The sequence below is a fragment of the Neodiprion pinetum genome, chromosome 2, assembly GCF_021155775.2.
Source record: "Neodiprion pinetum isolate iyNeoPine1 chromosome 2, iyNeoPine1.2, whole genome shotgun sequence".
In the NCBI taxonomy this organism is placed as follows: Eukaryota; Metazoa; Arthropoda; class Insecta; order Hymenoptera; family Diprionidae; genus Neodiprion; species Neodiprion pinetum.
Window position 1 is genome coordinate 22,628,040 of NC_060233.1, and position 20,644 is coordinate 22,648,683.

The 20,644-nt window shown below is 48.5% G+C and overlaps 3 protein-coding genes across 3 annotated transcripts; 1 reads left to right on the forward strand and 2 right to left on the reverse strand.

The window, feature by feature from the left end:
* The first annotated feature begins 316 nt into the window (after window positions 1-316).
* Window positions 317-1,534, forward strand: LOC138190388 (histone-lysine N-methyltransferase SETMAR-like). Its single transcript, XM_069133171.1, has 2 exons — window positions 317-1,042; window positions 1,154-1,534. The coding sequence occupies exons 1-2, from the start codon at window positions 317-319 to the stop codon at window positions 1,532-1,534; spliced, it is 1,107 nt and encodes a 368-aa protein (XP_068989272.1).
* Window positions 1,535-2,683: 1,149 nt separating this feature from the next.
* LOC124212270 (uncharacterized protein F54H12.2-like) lies at window positions 2,684-4,021 on the reverse strand. The gene is made up of 2 exons (XM_046612156.1): window positions 3,769-4,021; window positions 2,684-3,678 (listed from the first exon to the last, which is right to left on the reverse strand). Exons 1-2 carry the CDS (start codon window positions 4,019-4,021, stop codon window positions 2,684-2,686), a joined length of 1,248 nt encoding a protein of 415 aa, XP_046468112.1.
* A 15,127-nt stretch (window positions 4,022-19,148) lies between these two features.
* Window positions 19,149-19,616, reverse strand: LOC138190389 (uncharacterized). The gene has a single exon (XM_069133172.1). The coding sequence runs from the start codon at window positions 19,614-19,616 to the stop codon at window positions 19,149-19,151; it is 468 nt and encodes a 155-aa protein (XP_068989273.1).
* Between the last annotated feature and the right edge of the window lie 1,028 nt (window positions 19,617-20,644).

Sequence of the window (20,644 nt, forward strand, 5' to 3'; positions counted from 1 at the left end):
GAGACAGATCACCACGTGGTATTTAACCAGATAGTTCGTATCCTAATTCTGTGCATACCGGCGACACTGGGAGGGCGCGAAAACCACAATTCTGGTGATACCAGAATTTGATTGGATGAGGGCAACGATCGCGACTGGTATCAGCCAATACAATCATCTTTCTCCGGAGTTTCGTAACTTTCCCACCCGCGAATATAAACAACCCCGCCCGCGTAAATCGACCACTTTGCAATAAGATCGCGCAACTTCAACCACGTGTCTGGCAACTACCTCGATCTTTTTGTGAATTTTTTCATCGTGTTCATTAGATAAAAAAATGCCTAATTACAAGTTTTCTGTGCAGGAAAAGGTGGAGTTAGTCAAACATCATTACCAGGGCCTGTCTTACCGGGAAAATCAGGCCCATTTCGCCGTCACACACCCGGATCGACCGACACCCTCGTTAGCGACCATCAGGAATCTGGTTCTAAAATTTGAAAAATCCGGTAGTGTCGACGAGAGGACCAGGAAAATCTCTCAACCAAACCGTCAGCTGAGCTGGGATACCAAGCTGGACATCTGCTTGACCGTCGAAGAGGATCTATTCAAGCCTATCAGCCGCATCGCCCAGGACTTGGAAATATCTAACGCGTCGGTCAGAAGAGTATTGCGTGAAGCTAAGTACAGATCGTACAAGTTTCAAGTCCATCAAGAACTCTTGGCTGGTGATAACGATAGTCGTCTTCGCTTCAGCCAAGAGTTGATGGAACGTCTGAACGCAGACGAGGGCTTGTTGAGTCGCATTTGCTTCTCAGATGAAAGTACGGTGATACTTGTCGGGAAACCGAACAGGCAGAACACCAGAGCCTGGTGTCGAAACAACCCTCGTCTGTTCATTCAGGCGGGCACGCAGTACCCGTTGAAGCTCAACGTCTGGCTTGGCGCGATTGGCAATCGGCTGATTGGGCCATTTTTTATTGATGGAAACCTCAACGGCGAGAAGTATCTCTGGTTACTGAGAGAGAGGATTGTACCGGCTCTTAGGCTGATTGAAGAAGAAATCGTGAGTGTATTTTATCATGTAGAGCTGGCGTTATTATTAGCAGAGTGCGTATGATTTTCAAATAAATAATTTTACGCTTACTACAAGTAACGTATCATTTTCTGTGTTTAGGGCGAACCTGTTTGGTTTCAGCAAGATAGAGCCCCACCGCACTTCACACGTGCGGTGCGTGATTACCTCGACCAACAATTCCCTGGACGCTGGATTGGCAGGGCAAGCCCGGAGGTCGAGTGGCCAGCCCGTTCACCTGATCTCGCTCCCTTGGACTACGGCATGTGGGGCCATTTGAAAAATTTTCTGTATGCCCAAGGTAGGATTGAAGACCTTGCCGCACTGCAAGCTAGGATCTTGGACATCCTGCAGAACCTGTCTCCGGATATTATATCCAACACGACAAATGCCTTCTACGACCGGCTCGGTTACTGCGCTGCAGCTGCTGGAGGGCATTTCGAGCACTTTTTGAAAGGCAACCAATGGCCAGACGAGGGGTGATCAGAAGAGTGGAGATTGGTCTCCCAGTGTTTTCATAATAACTGTTGTTCTTTTTCTCTTTTTATTTTTGGATATCTGGTGAACCCTCTTTGTTAACGGAATATTGATTGTTGTACAATGGAGCTGCAAAAACTTTGTCAACTAATCAATGATGTCGGCGAGGGTTTTTGTGAGTATTGCGTCGGGTACGTTTTCTGTTAATTGCTACTCTTTGTCCTCCTAAGCTTCGTGTTTAAGATGAATAATTTCTTTATTCCTTGTTACTCATTTCTTTTATTCATTTCATGTTCATCGGCACTAATTACTGACTTCTGGAGCACTGCACCGTAACGAATCTACTCTGGAAATACCTTCTACTGGGTCTCAACCATTCATTTATTTTTAATTTTATGTAAATAAAGAATCTGTTCACAATAAACATTGTTTTTACTTACCTACCTCTGTTTGTCCAGACTCCCACTTGTTAATGACATTTCACGTTGAATTTCAGATTTCTTCTTTCAATAAATAACACCCAATTTCTGTATCATTTGATATTTGCTTTTCCGTTAAATTCTTTATTGCGTCGGTTGGATATCTTCCGAAATCAACCACGGTATTGCTGAACGATACTATTCTTCTTAGACAATTCACGCTACGTGAAAATAAACAGCAGCATAACCTCAATCCACGACTTTACGCGCGAGAGAATTACAGCTTTTGTTTCATTTTGTGTACGTTGGCGGCTTGCTCAGCAGAAGAAAACATCACCGCGGCGCGATTTCACCGACCAATGAGATTAAATTATTTGGCGCATGCGCGTTATATGTATAGTTTCAAGAGATTGTCCCGGTATACAGCCTTGTGTTACAATCCCAGTCTCAATTTTTGTTTATCGGGTGTCTCCAGCCGGTCTGTTGCTCCCCTTGAAGACGTTGGCGTGGTGTAGTCACAGTGTTCTCTCTCTCTCTCTCTCTCTCTCTCTCTCTCTCTCTCTCTCTCTCTCTCTCTCTCTCTCTCTCTCTCTCTCTCTCTCTCTCTCTCTCTCTCTCTCTCTCTCTCTCTCTCTCTCTCTCTCTCTCTCTCTCTCTCTCTCTCTCTAACGGAAATCACCACCTGGTATGTCATAGAAGCGGTCGTGATAGGAGGGGCGTGATCTCCCTCTCTTTCTTAGCCCGAAAAATCTGTGATGACCTGACGTGCAGCATCAACTTCAATAAGATTATCAAATTCAGCGTACACTAGGCAATTCACAGTTTCTTTGAGAGCATCGTCGAACCGCACTTCGACCCTGAGAGTTCCATGTTTGATGAGCGACCAGTGCGATGTACAGTTGGCCGAGAGATCGGGGGTTAGGTCAAAAGCCAATAGACAATTTCCTTTAGCGAACTGCTGCCGGTCGATACAGTTTCCTTCGTTCAGAAAATGAATCCATGTACCGGAGAAGAGGGTGTGATAAGCGTCCACGTAGAGATCGTCTTTGCCAAAACTCATCTGTAGCGGCTTCGATGGGACTTGCACCCCGTCGACGTACAACGATAGAAAATTCAAAGAGTAGTTTTGAAAATTAAACGGATTGCACTGTCTGTCGCCTTTGAAGGCTTTATTGCTGACAAAACCGATTATCACTCGTTTCGGTAGTTGTCCGAGTATGACATTGTTCAGTGTTTCTGCCTGTACTCCTGCGTGTATGGTGAAAGACTTCACCTCGACTCTGGTTACGGGATATTTTGCCGTACCTTTGGCTAGCGTCCGTGCGTGCGCCAGCAAGATTCCAGGGCTGATCTTCATTCGGCGAACGAGCAGTGAAGTTTCCAGTATGTGCAGCCTGTGGCGATTTTCGGCTTCCATGATGCAAAAACTGTCTCTTGATCTCACAAGTCGAAGACGTAGTTCCACACCGTTGATTAAAAATTTGTCTTGATTAAATACGTCCCCGTGCAGATGTCCAATCAGATCAACGGTACGTGCATTGCTCATGATCCGTTTGCGTTCGATAAAACCTCGGTCAGCATCGACGGCGTCGGCGTCGTATACATCTGATACTCCATCCTCGCTGTCGTACCATAGAGCCGAAGAAAGATGGGATTTTTTGGCGGGCGGTGCGTAATTCAGTAGAGTCTCTATATATGCTCGATAGGCGTAAGAGTTGTTGGCTGGTGAGACTAGTTTTAGATTGAAAAATATATCGACTTAATTGAACATCGAGTGAAGCAGATTGTTTACCGGAGCGGCATGTGGAGTAGCCGCGTTGCCTTCGCCTGCCGGCGGGGTAGGAGCAGACGGTTGTAGCTTCACTCGTACGCTAAGCATAGTGTGTGCCAAATCGATGTACTCATCACCGTTTCCAGGTACAACAAATTCAATCGGGGAATCGTCGGTTAGAGATGATACGGGCTTGTGGTGTACACATTGACTAGCCTCAATAGACGTCTGCGTTGGTGGTAGAGAAAACAAATCCAGTTCCGACTTCATACACTCACCCGAGTGCGCGTGCAGGAAGGCCATTGTTGATGTTTAGATTGAAGACGAGCGGCGCGTGGGCTTACCGGGGTCCGAATATGTCTGTAAGGTCCCGTTTTTTACAACACTTTTTCCGCTTAGTTTTCCTGACGGTTCTGGCACGCTTGGGTATCTCGGCCGATGTTTTCTTTTTCGACCTTTGTCTAATTTTTCTCGTAGTACCAGCTGCTTGGTGCGCGCCGACAAGTCTGTTGACGCGGGCAATGTTTGACTGACGCGCTAATCCGCCGGCTCGGCTTTTATAACCGCTGCCCTCCACGAGTTTATCAATTTTTTCTTCAGCAGCTCCTTTCAATTTGTGTCCTGATTCTATGAAATGACTCTTGACTGCTTGTTTGAACAGAGTGTCGTTTCTTACGTCTGTCATGACGTTCATCCCTGCACGTAGTGCTTCTCTTCCGACCGCGCGAGCACCACTGGACAGCAGAGGTAGTATTCGACGAAACAGACCTCCCAAGAAGCTGCCGATTCCGTGCCCGCGTAGATGCGGTGCTCCTCGGTAAACCGTCTCAATGCCTCCACCGCCGAGCTGATTTTCGTAATGTTGTATATAATGAGCCATGTCGTACCTAGTATGTCTTCCCTCTCTCTCTCTTTTGCTGAGCGACACCTGTGATTTCAGTCAATTACTGAACGCGTCTAAAATGCAGCGTTAGCGTCAGTGTCCCGCTCGTGATTGGTGCTGGGCTACCGAATTGATCTCTTATATCGATCTCGATGGTTCGAAAGTCCGTGAGCATCAGTGGTACGTAGTACAGTGGCGATAGTGTTTTCATCTCTGATTCGCCTTGTAAGATATTGTCTTTGCCGCATATTTGAATGACTCGTAACAGCGGGGCGTAAACATCTCCAACGATACGTGGCTTCACCAGATCGCAATAAATAAACATCTGGCAGCCGGGGATCCTTGATGATTTGTTGGTTTCGGACACCTTGCAATCTGATCCCTCAACTGCACCTTTCCCAGGAGTATTGTAATGCGTGACACAGGTTATCGTTTCATTTTTCACTGGCGCATACCCCCGAGGCTGTTCAAACGTGAGTGGATAATGAATTTCGGCCAGCCCGACTTCCCAGTCTCCCGTTAGTTGAATCTGACGCGGTAACTGGGTAATGCAACAGCACGTCCGATTCTCCGGAAAAAACTGCATCGAGCTGTTGCTCGGTAAAGTTAGGTAAAACTGATCCCGGGACATTTTCTTTGATGCACGAGTCGAACGGTGAACACTCAACGACTGCGAGACATGCTGCAATAACACGCTATTTTATCATCACCGTGTTTCCCCCTCCACACGCTGAAGTTCAGGGTCGTAGAACAAGCCGTCGATTACTTCGCCGTTGAGATATTCCAAGACGTACACTATCGGTGAACGTGCAAGCAACCGTCGGATCTTGAATAATTCTTCGCTCCAGTTTGCCGCGTAGCCTTTTTCAAATGTTTCCTTGGTTTTACTAATTCGTACAAAATCATTCTTATGGAATCTCGGTTTGCCATTTGGACGGGGAGGTTAACGCTTTTTCATGTGGGCACGTACTGTAGCAGCATTGCGAAGCGTCACTTCCGACGGCGCCATGCCGATGCTCGAGTGAATTGTATTGTTGTAGGCTTGCACGATTTGTGGCAAAACATCGACGTAGCGTTGCGTCTTTTTATGCGTGAAGTAACGCCACAGGTGTTCTTTGAGTGTACGATTGAATCGCTCCACGATAGCTGCTTTCACGTCGGGATTACGAGTAACACGATATCGTATTTCATTGTCGCGAAGTATCTTCTGAAAAGCACTCCCGACAAATTCTTTACCTTTGTCCGTTTGCAGTAGGTTGGGTCTGCGCGGCGTAGTGTGTAACACTTGCTCGAAACCTTCAGCAACGGTTGCGGCTGTCTTTCGTTTCAGCGGGACCACCCATGCGTACTTGCTCAATACATCGATGACCACCAGGAGATAGTGAAAACCATTGTTGCGGCTCTTTATGGAACTCAGGTCAGCCAGGTCAGCTTCCCATACGTCGTCTATGTTGAAAACGTTGTACCTTGCTCTCGGAAATTTCCTGTGCACGGGCTTGTGTAAGGTGTAGGCATCCTGAGCTGCCAGCCATGTTCTCACCGAATCGCGAGAGTTGTTTTCGCGTGCAACATCTTCCAGAATTCGTGCTCCCGCGTAACCGGCAGTATGCGAGGGATTGTAATACGTTTCTTCAAGAAGAGTCGTCATTTTTCTTCAGCCGAAGTGTTTTCCAACCGGATTTTGCTCCGGTGGCGCGTTTGCGTAGAGCGTATCCTGCGTCGTGAGAACGGCTGGTTACGGGTGTAACGTTTGCGGAACTTCGTCGCTCCGTCGGGGAACTACTGGTGTGTGTCAATAGTTGTTGCGATGTTACCGTCGGTAGACCCGGAGCGTCGAACGTGCGTATGTCTTTCCAAAGCGTATCGTTTCCCACGTATTCTCGGGGTACATTGATCGTCTGAAGAAACCGTGCAAACTGACCAGCCCCTGCAGGAGTAAAAGTCTTCCTAGATCGCATGGCATGATTGACCAGGTTGACGATGTTTGCGCCGGGAACTGTAACGCCGTCTAACGAGACGGTTCCTGCGGCATCCCAAGAAAATCGTTCCGGTACGCTGCCGAGTTCGCGCATCAGCATTTCGGCCTTTGCACGATACTTCCTTGGTACCGCTGACGCGACTTTCTTTGCGCGCGCTTGAACGTTGCCAGGACTCGCAGCTACGGTGGGAGATATCATTGATTCTTCGGCTGTGTTTCCGTCTTCTTCCTCCTCCTCCTCCTCTTCCTCCATCTCCTTTTCCTCCATCTCCTTTTCCTCGAGCACGTCTAATTTCATGGGTTTGCGTGCGTCGTTTGCAAAAAACAAATATCGTTTAAGTACCTGCTGATAGAGTTTCCATTTTTTTGCGTCGTCTTTCGTCGGTTTGTTCAAGATGTCCTTCATCTCGTTGTCGAGTCTTGAAGCGGGATCGGTGCGTGTGGTAGTTGTATTTCCAGGTGAAAGCGTAGTGGCTATACCCTCGCTGACGCGTTGTTGAAATCTCTCTATACTCTCCATAGGAATTAAAACTATCTTCTTTGTACGTTCCATTTTGCTACTTGGAGAAGAGGCTGGAAGCTAAAGTCCCGAGTAACGGAGCGAGCAAGAGGGTGAGAAATCCGTTTCCACGTTGAACAAGAAAACGTTTTTTGGACTTCCAGGTACCCCGGTTGCTGGCCAACCGCCGTAATGTCTGTTTATGACGTGCCAGACGATTTTTCTGAATTCTGGACAGTGCTACGTTACCCTCCAAGATGTTCAATGCACACTCACAAATGGTCTTTACCAGCGAATTGTCGGCCGGGCGTAGCAATGCCGATCTCTGCGACGGGTTCAATTTCTGCAGAGCGTGCAGCGCTACTGCGTTTGCTTTGGTGAAATCGGCACGAGCTCTGCGACCGGACGCGGTACGGCTTATTCGAGGCATCACAGCTGAACGACTGGAACCCGGTGCGCATTGGTGACCTTTATATCCTTTCGCGGAACGTAAACATAGTGATTATCGTCCGAAGGGAAGATGTTTGATCGGAAACGGCAATTCTCCGGAGTGGATTGCTTCAGGTCGAAAAGCAGATATCCGTGTGGCGCTGCGGTAGCGTCGTGATAGGCCTCTTAAAGAAACCTCGGATCTTCGGGATACACCTGTCTGGCTAGATGTTGAATTTGGGCACGATCCCGTGGATTTTTGAAGAAGACTATGTAGTTTGCGTTGAGGGAAATATCTCGTTGACCGTTGCGCTTGTGAAAGAGATTTTGTGTCATGGAGAAAACGCTGAGGTTCTTATGATGACAGACCTTGGTAAAAAGATCAACGACGACATTGTTTGAAGCCTCTCGCATCAGATCGTCGATTACCAAAAGTTTCGGTTTTTTGTCAGCCTCGTAATCGGCGTGTTGCGGTAACCCCTCGCGGTACTCTATACTCTTCTCCCCGTCGTACAACGGCTGCCATTCGTCAAAGTACCATATCACACGACTAAATCTTGTGTCGCACATTGACGTTCCATGACGCAGAAAGTTCTTGACGAAATTTGATTTGCCGCATCCTGATGGCCCGGCTACAAAGGCCGAAAACGGATGTTTTCAACGTGTGTCCGTCATCGAACAAGAAGAAGAAGAAGAAGAAGAAGAAGAAGAAGAAGAAGAAGAAGAAGAAGAAGAAGAAGAATCCAGGGATAATGCGAGATCTATAAAAAATGGAAACAACTGAAAACACGTTCTTTTACCACGCTAGCTTGCTCGCGGCGGCGGCGGCACTCCCTTCGTGCGCTGACCATGAGCTTATTCAAGCGCACGCGGAAGCATAACCGTACAGGTACGAGCTCATCGGCGCGGTCGCGGTCGAGCTGATTGTGCGTGAGGTGCGTACGCCATGAGCTTATTCGTACGCGGGCGCGCAGTGATATCAGCTTGAAAACAGCGCGCCCCGCCGCGGTTGACGAGATGAATTTTCACGAGCAATGCGAGATTTTTTCACAATTTTTCATGCGTAGGGTTTAAGCGTGGTACTAACCTTTATACAGTTTGGCGGGGCACATACAAGAGAGTATCTGATGGGTTGGCCTGGCGTCTCGCCGGTTGGAATAACAGGCGGTTGGGGTAAGAATCCCTTTGGTGTCCTCTGTCTGTCCGTCTATTTGTTTGTCTGTCTATCTATCTGTCGCTCAAACGCGCGCGTCGCTTGCCGTCCGGGTGTCCGTACTACCGCAGGGTGAAAAGACGGAAGCTGTGGTGTGCAACTGCTCGGAGTCCGGGATCTTCGTCATCATCCGGTGCGATAACCGTAGGGCAGCGTATCGAAACCCGTGACGCAACAACGCCTTTTCACGTACACCGGTTTACACGTTTTGTGCTCGGAGTGCGTCACGACTGCGTGCAGTTCCGTTCGACGAATGGCGCGATACTCCAAGGGAATGGGTGCAGCGGCTTCTACCACCATCCGCTTGATGGCCTCGAAGTTGATTTTCGAGCTCGTTGCGTGATTCAGTGATATGCTTTTCACCTTGCAAATTTCCACCTCTTCACCATTCGGACGTTGAATGATGAAAGCATAGAATTTTGGCCCTCCCGAGACGAAAGCGCGTATAAAACTCACACGGCCGTAAGACGCCAACTCGTCCTTTAGGTCGCCAAGAAAGTTACCCGTGAGAGGTTCATACTCGTTTGGCCTTCGGAGGTTTCGGGTATAAATTACTGAATCGGTGTCGTAATAGAGCACGCGCCGATCGAGCTTCTCAAGGAACGAGAAGAGCTTCAGCCGAGCCTGGGCAGTGGTGTACGAGGCAATCACGACGTTTGCCAGCGCTGACGGTTCAACGCTGTGTTGCGCGTGCGACCAACGCACGTACAACACTTCTTCGTTCACGGGCAGCAAACCGGACACCTCGACTTCAGGGTTGGTCAAAAGCTCGAGCAGCTGCTGACGCGTCTTTATAACCTTTGTTTTTACCAGATTCTCACGTTTCCCGAACTTGGCCCAAAACGAATTTAAGCATAATTTGGAAACTGATCGCATGCCGGGATTCTTAGCAATACGGTCGCGATCTAGCCGTATACCCTCGACCCGCTCATACTCATCAAGGTAGCGCATTCGAACCGGCTCGTCCTCGCATTCAGCAGGCCAGCCGCTTGCCTCTTGCTTAATCTTGAGGAAGGTGTCGATATAGCCGGCGAAATGCCCACCTTAACGAGTAGTCGGGTCAAACGATGTCACCGTATACGACCAGATCTCGCTTATGCTCCTGATCTTGTATCCCATTTCCACGGCTTTTTTTAATTCGATCGACACCCACGTGCCCTCGAATTCTCGCGCAGCCTCGTCATCATGTCTACACTCGTCCTGGTTCAAACTCTGACAACATGAGCGGCACAAGGCAAACATGAGTTTGTCATGCATGCGCACCGGCAAAACAGGGTGATAAAGATTGCGAGGCGGTAAAACTCGGCACTTGATGAGCCCCTCAACTCGCGTGATGTCGCAACCGCTCGACCCTGTCAAGAGCTTACACTCCTCTCCAACGTAGACCGTCGGGTGGCCAACAGGGAACCTTCCATTCTTACAGATGAACGGATACAACGAGCAAACATCGACGTATCGTATTTCCTCGTACGCGTTGCCCGTTGCATCTGTTTTCACCTCGTAGTATCGGGAAGCGTTCCCCGTTCGACCGCCGTAGAACGCATCACGCGGATTGAGTGCTTCGCTCGTGGCAGTGCCAGCGATCAGCGGGTGTGTTGCCACGTACTCCCTCATCTCATCGTTCTCCCTCAAGCTCCGATCAAACTCGCATTCCCACTGTTCCGTCACGCGGTAACCCAATTCGCGCATACGGCTGATCTTTGCACGAGTTTCCTCGTAACGCCTATCCAACGTCTCGCCGTTGACGCTACGCCTATCGCGGTTGATTCGTAAACATTTACGACAGCCGTGCCAAAAACAACCGTGAAACTCGTAGACGTGTCGCGTACCGTCGCCCGCGACATGGTATCCGTCCACCTTGCGACCCGTCTCCGGAATCCGAAACTCACGTCCGTTTCCGGCATGCCTGATGTCAATACCCAGCTCGCGCTCTTTCACGACCAACCACTCCAGAGCCTTACGAGACTGGGCATCGGCAAGACGATAGCCGCCCGGTGGCAGGATACCTATTCGCACCGGTTGTAAGAAATTTTTACGGAACAGCACCGAACAAGCCGAGGCAATTGTCGTGCTCTCGGTAAAGGGACACACTCTGCCGCACTCCAGAAATATGTCCCTGAATGCTACGCACGCACGTCGCAGAATATTCACGTCCGACCGACAGTACGACAACAATTCCGCGTCAAAGTCAAACAGATGGTCGTTCGCTACAGCCTCGTTGTACCATGAGTAAAACTCTGCTCGCGCATCGCTACTCATGGTATCCGGAGAGTAAAACTTCGCTGCGGGGAGCGGTCCCACGTAACCCACGTTTTCAGGGGTATTGAAAAGGTGGGGGAATACACCTTTCACGGAAGTAGTCGGTAGTCCAAAAGCCTTCGGTAGCGCCGATAATGCCATAGGCATATATGCTGAGGAATCCAGAAATCGGGTGTGACCCGTTTCGAGCATAATGATCTTACTGCCGCTCAGGATGACCTGCGGCGGGTTTCCATCCCGCTCAACCATATGCCGCAGTATGAATTGCGCGTCAAAACCTTTTGCATTGTGCGCAATGCATACGATGCGGGCAAAGTCCTGAACGGGCCGAGTAGCAAAGTCTACCAACTCCTTCACCGGTTCCCTCCTGAAAACGAAGTTACGTACGAGCCCGCAAGCGGAACAGCCGTTCGATATATCGGGATCGTGGATTCATTGCGTACACACTTGTTGCGCTACGCACAAGTTCGACACATGTATGTTTGTCGTCGCGTCACCGTCTACCGTCTCGCATTGCTGCGTTTCGAAATCATAAAAAATGAAGATGTAACGTTTCGGTCTTGTCGCGTCTTTCAGCGGCGTCATGAAGCAGTAGTGATTGTACGGTCTGTTGCAGCGGCACGTGACGCAAAAACGAGTTTCACAAATGTGTGCCCTCTGCGAAAGATTAACGAATCGCTCGCAATTCCGGCATATACGCGGCGTTGCACAAACGGAGCGAGGCGCACTGAAGAAGCCGATCCTGCGGTGGTACTCCAGACAACCGTTACCGCGGAACACGCGTCTGCAATCGGGACACTTGATTTCGCGAGACTCGCTGTTGCACGGTGGCGATGCGAGGCACTGTGGGCACTTCACGGAACATCGGTGTTCGTACCCGTTGTTAAATTTCCTATTGCAGGGTTGACAGAAAAAGGCCCCTGCTGCGGCCGCGGTTAAATTTACAGTTGGGCAATAATGCTGTTCTTCGGGATAATACAGCAGATTCAATCGGTGCCTGACATCGCCTGTTCCGTTTGCTCTCACCACGGCAGTACCGTCGTCAAATGCCGCTTCGCCGGTACCTAGCCTCCCCAACTCGTACACTGTGATGAGGAATCCCTCGCGTGCCAGATAGTTCTGGAACTGTGCGATTTCATGCACTGTGCACCCCGTTGGCGGAATTTCGACACCGGCGTTCGCAACAAGATTACGCGCTTCTGCACGCTGGAAACTGGACCTAGCGAATCTCACCATCTCGTAATGCTCGTGCAGAGCGCCACTGCGGTTCAGGCCTCTCTCGGCGTGAGCCTTGGCGACAACAAGGGCACGAGGTGAACACAACCCGTCACTGTTGACAATCTGCACGACGGATTTTTTAAGTACCCCCGCGTGCGTGATCGGCTTCGGCTTTCCGCGACCCTCCGGTACTTCAACACTGTGTACCGTCACGGTGAAGACGCTGTCGAAGCCAAACTCTGATGCGCTCTGGGCTACGCTGAAAACTAACTTCCAGAGGTCACTGTACCGCGAATCCCTCACCGGCCGGAACGATAACCACGCAGGACCATGATTAAAACTCTCCGCGCTAAGCGTGAAACCTATGTAGTCGCTACTTCGGCACGTTGCTACGGCATACGCATGCAGGTCTCTGAACGCGTCCTCCAGCCACTCCACTAGATTAACACCCGATTCAGGGGCCGCGATCTTCATTCGCAACTCACGCCCTGTGACCGCGAATTTACGAATGAATTTCGTTGATTCGCCGATAACCGTGAAACAGTTACCCAGTGAATCAGCCCCGTCATCGGGTGCCTGACTTGACTCCTTCTCGCTCGCAGCTTCACTCTCTAGCTCCGATTCTCTGCCCATGTTTCCAGAGTATGCACCCTCTGTCTCGTCGTCGTCAGCATCGTCATCGAATTCAAACGTCACTTCGGAAGCAGTCTGTGTCTCGTCATCGTCATCGGCATCGTCATCGTCTGACTCTAATGTCACGTCAGAATCGTAACTCGGAGCCCTCTGGGCCCTACCCCCGCCGATCTGTATGCCCGAGGTACTGGCGCCCTCGTTTACGTGAAACGGTCCAACAGTTTGCATAAGACCCCCTGTTGTACATATAAACCAAAAATAAGACTAAACTCCATGGTAAAGCGTCGTCAATCCGCAAGTATAGTTGAATTTTGCGGTTTTACTAGAAACGCACACCCTAGAGTACCCGCGTGATTAGTTCCCCTAAACAATATCCTCGTCCATCGCCGGCGGAGTATAGCTCATCTGAGTGAATATTCCACTCTCGGGCGTCTGCGGCCACAAAAATATTATCGCCTCATCCATTGGGGATATAGAATAATTGTCTCCTTCTTCTGCTACCGCCGGCTCATGAGCATCGACCGGATCTAATTACCCGCCCCACCAGAGAAGAAATTTCTCGTGAGTTCATATCAAAATGCCTGGTCTGCATTTTTGTTTTCAAACTTTTCCTATATACCTTGAATTTCCAACACTCCTGACGGACCTGGACGTGACAACACTAAGGTCGACGCCTGTGATGAATCGATTTCTGCAACGGACACAATAACCTTCAGTACACGCGTGAAAGAAGATTTCTAGAACTCTTGGAACACCGCTCACGCACAACGTATTCACACACGGGTACTCCATGATATACGGCATATCGTACAGACAAATCATCTGGACTTACCGTCACGAGCTCCGACAGAAATCGGCTCCTCGGCCGTCCTATCGTTTACCATCGTCTCATTCACCCCTGTCTCTTCCGCAATCGCCAACTCCTCGCAGGCAACACAGCCCTCGAGAAGAGCTGCCTCGTTCTCGCTGGTATCATCCATCATGAATTCTGTCACACAAGGAAATTTTGATATACCACTCGTGCACAGCGTATTTATACGCGACAACTCCCTGCTACGGCACAGCGTACGGACAATCATCTGGACTTACCGTCACGAGCGATAGAAACCGGCTCCTCGGCGGGCCTCCCCAGCGCTACTTCTTGCGACGCAATCGCCTCATCGGCGACGTCGACGACGATATCGCAAAGAGCCGCCTCATTCTCCGCGGAGTCCTCCAGCATCGCGCGGAATTCTAACGGTTGGAAAACTTGATCTTTATTTTTCCATATTACATATTTTCTTTTATCTTTTTACCCCACTCTGAAGATCCGGTGATTCAAACTCCACACAAACGTACACTGCGCACAACACAAATAACAACTTACCGGTTCGCTCGTTGTACTCGGCCATCAGCGCCCGAACAACGGCGAAGAGGGTGGCACTCCGCTGGCGAATCACACTCGCGGCTGCACTAAGGCACTCGTAACCCCGCAACGCACCGGTGCTGTGGAGGTGAGCCAGGGCCCGTGCCCCGCAGAGCGCCAGAAGCTGTCGCAAATGCCGAAGCAATTCCGCATGTGATATGCGGAACAACAACTCCCGACGGAAAACAGGGCACACACGCACAAGACTTGCGTTAGCCCTCCTAGCCTGGCTAGCTGCCTTCACCACCGCGTAACGGAGATCGTTAATCGAATGCATTATTTTAAAAATATGGCAATAATTGAAACAGAATCGTTGTTTTCAGCAACACCGCGATTTTCTAACTGAGAAGATCTCCGGGCCCACAACTACTTATAAGTTCAACAGGTTGGGTTTTGTTCAGGGCAAATGCTATTACAATACGTTACCACGCCGCTTCTTGAGCTAAGTATACGAAATTTTACTATGGTCCGCTAGCTTAAACCTTCCGCGGCGGTTCGCGGTGAGACACCCGCAGCCAGGGTGAAAATAAACCAAAGCCACCCGGACCCAACGCGGAGACCGCCTGCTACATATGGCAAAACAAATCTATTGACAGCGATAATCATGGTCTTCTCATAATTAAACAAAGTTGTACAGCTGACGTCATTTATCCTGTTGAAAAACTTGCATGCCCTAAAGCCTACTTTGATTAACGGGAGAACGGGTATTCGTCGAGACATATGAAATTTAGAGATAAAATAGAAAACGATCCGATGGATTCACTCGCAATTCCTACCTCAAATCGTGGAGCTGATTCGGCGGTTGGTGACGGTTAGAAACAAGTGTATTTGAGAATAATGTTAATACTCTTCTCATGCGACGTCTATGTATACCGCCATCGATAAACTGCAACTGTTTGTACCACCCTCAGAATAGGAAACGAGTTATAAACACAATGCATACTGGACCTATGGAGATTGTAGACTCATCTTGCGACATCAAAATGGTACAGCCGATGAGACCCCCTTCTGTATTCCTTCGTCCACTGAGGCATAACAATCAACATACCGTAAGAGTGTACGTTGGAAAAACGGGGAACAGCCTACCGTCTGACGCAAGGCCCAAACATTGCAAGTATAACACGGTCCATGCCGTATACACCCACAGCTCTTCCCATCATCTTTCTTCTGTTACAATGATTACGTATACGTCCCTCGATAGACTACAACTGTTTGCACCACCCTAGGGAACGAAAACTAGATATAAACCTAATGCAGACCTACGGCGCTTGTAGACTCATCTTGCGAATACGAAATGATACACCCGGTGAGACCCCCTTCGTATTTCCGCGACGAACACTAAGGCATAACAAACAACATATCCTAAGGCTGTACGTTGGAAAAGCGGGGACCAGCCTACCGTCCGACGCAAGGCCCAAACATTGCAAGTTTAACACGGTCCATGCTGTACACACCCACAACTCTTCTCATCATCTTTTCTGTTACAATGATTACATATACATCCCTTTATAGACTGAATCTGTTTGCACCAGCCGCAGAAACGGAAACGAGATATAAACCTTATGCAGACCTACGGAGATTGTGGACTCATCTTGCGACAACGAAATGATACACCCGGTGAGGCCCCTTTGTATTTCCTCGTCGACCACTAAGCCATATCAAACAACATACCCTAAGGCTGTACGTCAGAAAAGCGCGGGCCAGCTTACGAGCCGTTACAAGTCCCAAGCATAACGTGTACAACATGAACTATGCTGTCTACACCCGTAACCCTTCCCATTATCTTCTTCTCTTGCAATGTCTACGTATACATACCTCGATAGACTGTAACTGTTTGCACCGACCATAGCACTGAATTCGAGCTGTAAACCGAATGCAAGTTTGATACAGGCCTATCGAGATCGTTGGGTTTTCTGGCGACATATTTACATTTGTCTTACTCCCCATCGTGGAAATGAAATATAATCAACGGCGGAAGCTTGATATAGTCTGGTAAGGAACGCCTGAATCATACGAGGCATTAGAATTTCGTTAATTTTTTTTAGTCACGCTGTAAACGCCGTTTCGTGGAGTGGGGGTTACACCCTCTATATTCAAGTGAGATACAAAAGAGCGTCAGTCTTGCGACAACTACGGAAGAATCCTCACGTGAACTATGGCTACATCCAAATATCCTGCACCAATGGGTAACGTGAATAAAATGTATAAAACATTTACGAAGGCTTTGAAAAAGACTGAGAAAAATCTGCTATTGTCGACAACGTATAGTCTAAATAATTCTTTTACTAAGAAAATAGTCATCGGTCTCGGTCTACGGTTCGACGATCAGTTTGAACCGGTCACCAAACTCGTCAACAACTCCTCCGGAGGCGTGCGTCTGACACCAGTGGCCTGGTCGCGACTCGCAGATGAGTTGGACAATATCTCCGAATACCTTGACATAGACGGATACACCGATGCCCAATGGTATTCTAATCGGATTGAGCTTGGTGGTTGCAACGTCGAATTGTCAACAGCACATGGTGAGCGAGCCGTCAGATTCGAAATACCTACGGAATCCGAAGTCACCGAATCGGAAGATAAGGAATCAGACTGCCCAGACACGGCCACCCAGGATGAGAACTTTCAGTCACCCGCCAAACGCCAGAAAGTGTATCAACCCACAATTGTAATGCAGAAATCCACATTCAACGGACTTAAAGCTATATTTGTGTGTGTCGACGAACGGCTACGAAGGCTTCAGCGTTTAGCCCATTCAGTAAACGAGTGCAAGAAATCATACGTCGCATACATAGCCGAGAAAGTGAATCTGACGCAGCTCAAGGAACCGAGTCTTCATCGCATCAGGCAAATAGTGGAGAAGGAATACGGCGCTGTCCTAGAACACATCGCGTCGTCAGCGAATCCTGCCTTTGCCGAGAATTACCTCAGTATTGTTCTCCTTGAAATTACGCGGCTGTTTTCATCATACCTCGCTGCTGAAATCAAGCAGGCCATCGAAACTGAGGACAAAGCCTTAGCCAGTCTCTGAACAAACTATTTCGACACTACCATCATTAAGCATCGGGATAACCTCCTGTCCGCTATTTCGCAATGAAGACCAAGGGCACCGTACAACTCGAAATTAATCAAGAGGAAATATCAGACAACGTATGTGTTACCCTGAGAATTTTTTCGTGCAAAGAGACTTGGATCAACACGGCTACACCCCACCAAGCGAACGCAGATGCTGTAGATGAACCATTGTACGTGCCCGAAGAACAGCCTTATCCATGGGTGGTACTGTCTATACTCGTGATTGCTATAATTATTATAAGTAAAGTGGTGATGTGGGGCGCTGTAACTATCACAAATGAAAACATCCTGCTCCAACAACAAGCAAAAAAATAGTAATAACCATGTACGTCTTTGCACCTGTGTCAACCGAATGAACCTGCAAGGATGAGATTTGATTTTTCACGCAATCCACCATTGAGTTCTGTTTTCTCACCCACCCGCCCTAATCCTCGAACATCTGAGTTTGCCTATAGTCTTGCATTAAGAAAGAGAGAGAGAGAGAGTGACCAGGTCTATATTTTTCAAGCGCACGTAAACCTTAGGATAAACACTGACGGCTGGGTAAGGTCAGTGACACGAGCACCCGACACAGAGAGCAGGGATGGAGAAAGAACGAGAGCCGGGGTGAAGGACCTGTAACCCCAAACGTCCAAGTCGCAGAGTTCGCTTCGTGAACGGAGGTAGCGGGGCCAGATGGGTAGGTGGCCCCAGAGTCGGCCGCACGGGCAGGGGCACCAGGGTAAGGGGAAAGAGATCGTCCCATGGTCAGGGTGCACAGGCCCAGAGGCCATCCCGTAGAGTCCGGAATCTGATTCGCGGTCAACGGTACCCGGGGTAAGGGGTCGTCACACGATATTCACCACGTGGCGAGGGGGTCGCGGGCGAAGGGCTGACGAGCCGCGGAGCTTCGAGGCGGAAAAACCGCTCCTTGGCAAGGGGTTGCGGGAAAGGGGTGGTCGTCCGGAGAAGCTTCCAGAATAAAATACCTCCTAGACGAGGGGCTGCGGGGGAAGGGGAAGGGGCCCCAAAATTTGCTCCTTGGCGAGGGGCGACGGGGGAAGGGGATGGCGTCCCAAAGTCACTCCTCGGCGAGGGGCGGCGGGGGAAGGGGATTGCGTTTCAAAATTCGCTCCGCGGCGAGGGGCGGCGGGGAAAGGGGAAGGCGTCCCAAAGTCACTTCCTGGCGAGGGGCTGGCGCCGGAGAGGGGTGCGTGGGGGGTTTGTTGTGACGCCCCAAAGTGCCCCTATACTACTCGGATGCGTGGTCATTTTGATTTTTACCGATAGACAGTTTGATAATGGAATTTTTCGCTTAGTCAGATGAGCAGCCATTTTGATTTTTTCATCGTAGGATGAGCGGACCATTCAAATTTTTTTATTGTTAGATGGCAGACAGTTTACCCACCGAATTGTTAATATCCAAGTTCTGCGTGAAAGCGTGATATTTCTATGCAACGAGGAACGACTGTTGGTATTACCGGGTGTTGCCACAGGTATGTCGCATTATCGATCAATCGATATTCCTCCGATCGATAATGCGTGATATCTCCAAAGCTCGCTGCAAGATGCTAACTTTTTTATTTATCATGTGGATGGGTGAACGTTTCAAAAAAATAACGGTTGGATGCTCTGAATAGATGTTTTTTATTTATCAACAATTACAGTCTGTTTGCAGCTCATACATAATAATGGAAATAGATCATCGTATTCTAAATTTAACAAGTAAAATTATGCATATCATTTACAATATCCATATTAATTAAACATATTATTATACCAAAATTGACTTATACTAATTTCTTAAACGTACCGCTAATCGGGTTGTACTCGACAATACGATCGTGCTAGATCATACACTAGGCTGCGGTGTTTTGGGGAAATTCAACGCTCGCTTCAAATTCCAATCGAATATCCACTGGTCCGGTTTTCAAGGATTCATTCTGTCTCGAGTAATCGATAACGATGAGGCGAGCTTGGTTTATAAATTCGTGCTTCGATAACAAAGGTTCGGCCTCTTTGTTGCAGTAGACTGTTCGAAATTGAAAATACATGTTGTGGAGAATGGCGTACTGATTATTGGATATATCGAGATTCAAATTTCCGTAAGGATAACACTGCGAGTCGAGGAAGAGTTTTACATCTCTGATTCGACAATGATCAAATTCATTGGCATTTTTCTGGGGATCGTTTCTTCTTGCAGTTTGGAATCCCAGAACGACATATCTCGGTTTCTCCAACTGCGTCGATGTCTTGACAGCCCACACATGTCGCGTCGTCAACGGGAGTATCGGATACACGTACGTTTCCCAAGAACGAAAACTCATGGATATGGCCAGATTCTTGGCAATTTAGTTGAGTAGCTGGATTTTCGGTTTATCGGCCAGTTGGATGTAGGGTAGCAACCATTCGATTTTATTAAGGGTAATTTTAAATTTTTTCGTGGGCGGGGTCTGAATCACCGCATTCAAATCGGTGTTGGAATGTCTGAGAATCAACTCGTGTTTGCCATTAACGATGACTCGACAATTATCTTCGGCAAAGCCCAGCATATAATTTAACGGTAGAACAACGTCCAAATTTCCAGAAGCATCAGTTAGTTTGGTATCACCGCTCAACCAACCGGTATTCTCCAGACTGTATTGCTGACCGGGACTTAGGGATAAGTGACCCTTTACAACACTGGTGATACCAACATGTTTATTCCGATCAATCTCCATACCGTTCAACTCGTAGCGAACTTTCTCAAACAAATGGCAAACAACCATATTGATCAATTTCGTAGTCGTCACCGCATTTACACCATCATCCTTTGTAATTTTTCCACGAATGTGGAGAAAGCTTTTACTGGGCAGTAAGCACAATTCTTGATGTTGAACAACAATATGGATTTCGTCGTTGTTCTGGAAGGTGGATGATGCAAATGGCTGATGAGCATCAATCTCAGAGTGCGCAATCGATTCGTCGAATACCACAAGTTTCTGTATTCTTATTATTTCTTCAATGGTAACACACACAGGATGCAGCGAACACGAATTCTTATTTTCCAAAATTTCCACGTGATCGAAGACCTAGGCTCCGTAGAAACTAAACGTTCAGAGGTGTCAGCGGAGATGTCGGCTCCGTCGGAGGTGCTGGACGACTGGTGATATTTGGCCATGACGTCTCGCTTTTATAACTCTTGCCCGACTTTTTCGTCTCAAACACGATCCCCATTATTCGAGAGATTTCACATGTAAGCGCACAGTTATCGTTTCTCCGCGAAAATTGATCAACTCGTCGTCTTGATCGGATATTCTCAGCTGTATATTATGTATGGACTGTACGGCGATCGGTAGGTAAAGGATGTTTGCGG

Bases quoted from the DNA above. Each gene is read 5' to 3' on its own strand.
- LOC138190388 (XM_069133171.1), top strand. From the start codon at position 317: ATGCCTAATTACAAGTTTTCTGTGCAGGAAAAGGTGGAGTTAGTCAAA. The intron at 1,043-1,153 runs GTGAGTGTATTT...TTCTGTGTTTAG, and splicing joins GGCTGATTGAAGAAGAAATC to GGCGAACCTGTTTGGTTTCA.
- LOC124212270 (XM_046612156.1), bottom strand. From the start codon at position 4,021: ATGGCCTTCCTGCACGCGCACTCGGGTGAGTGTATGAAGTCGGAACTG. The intron at 3,679-3,768 runs GCAACGCGGCTA...ATCTAAAACTAG, and splicing joins TACCCCGCCGGCAGGCGAAG to TCTCACCAGCCAACAACTCT.
- LOC138190389 (XM_069133172.1), bottom strand. From the start codon at position 19,616: ATGAGTTTTCGTTCTTGGGAAACGTACGTGTATCCGATACTCCCGTTG.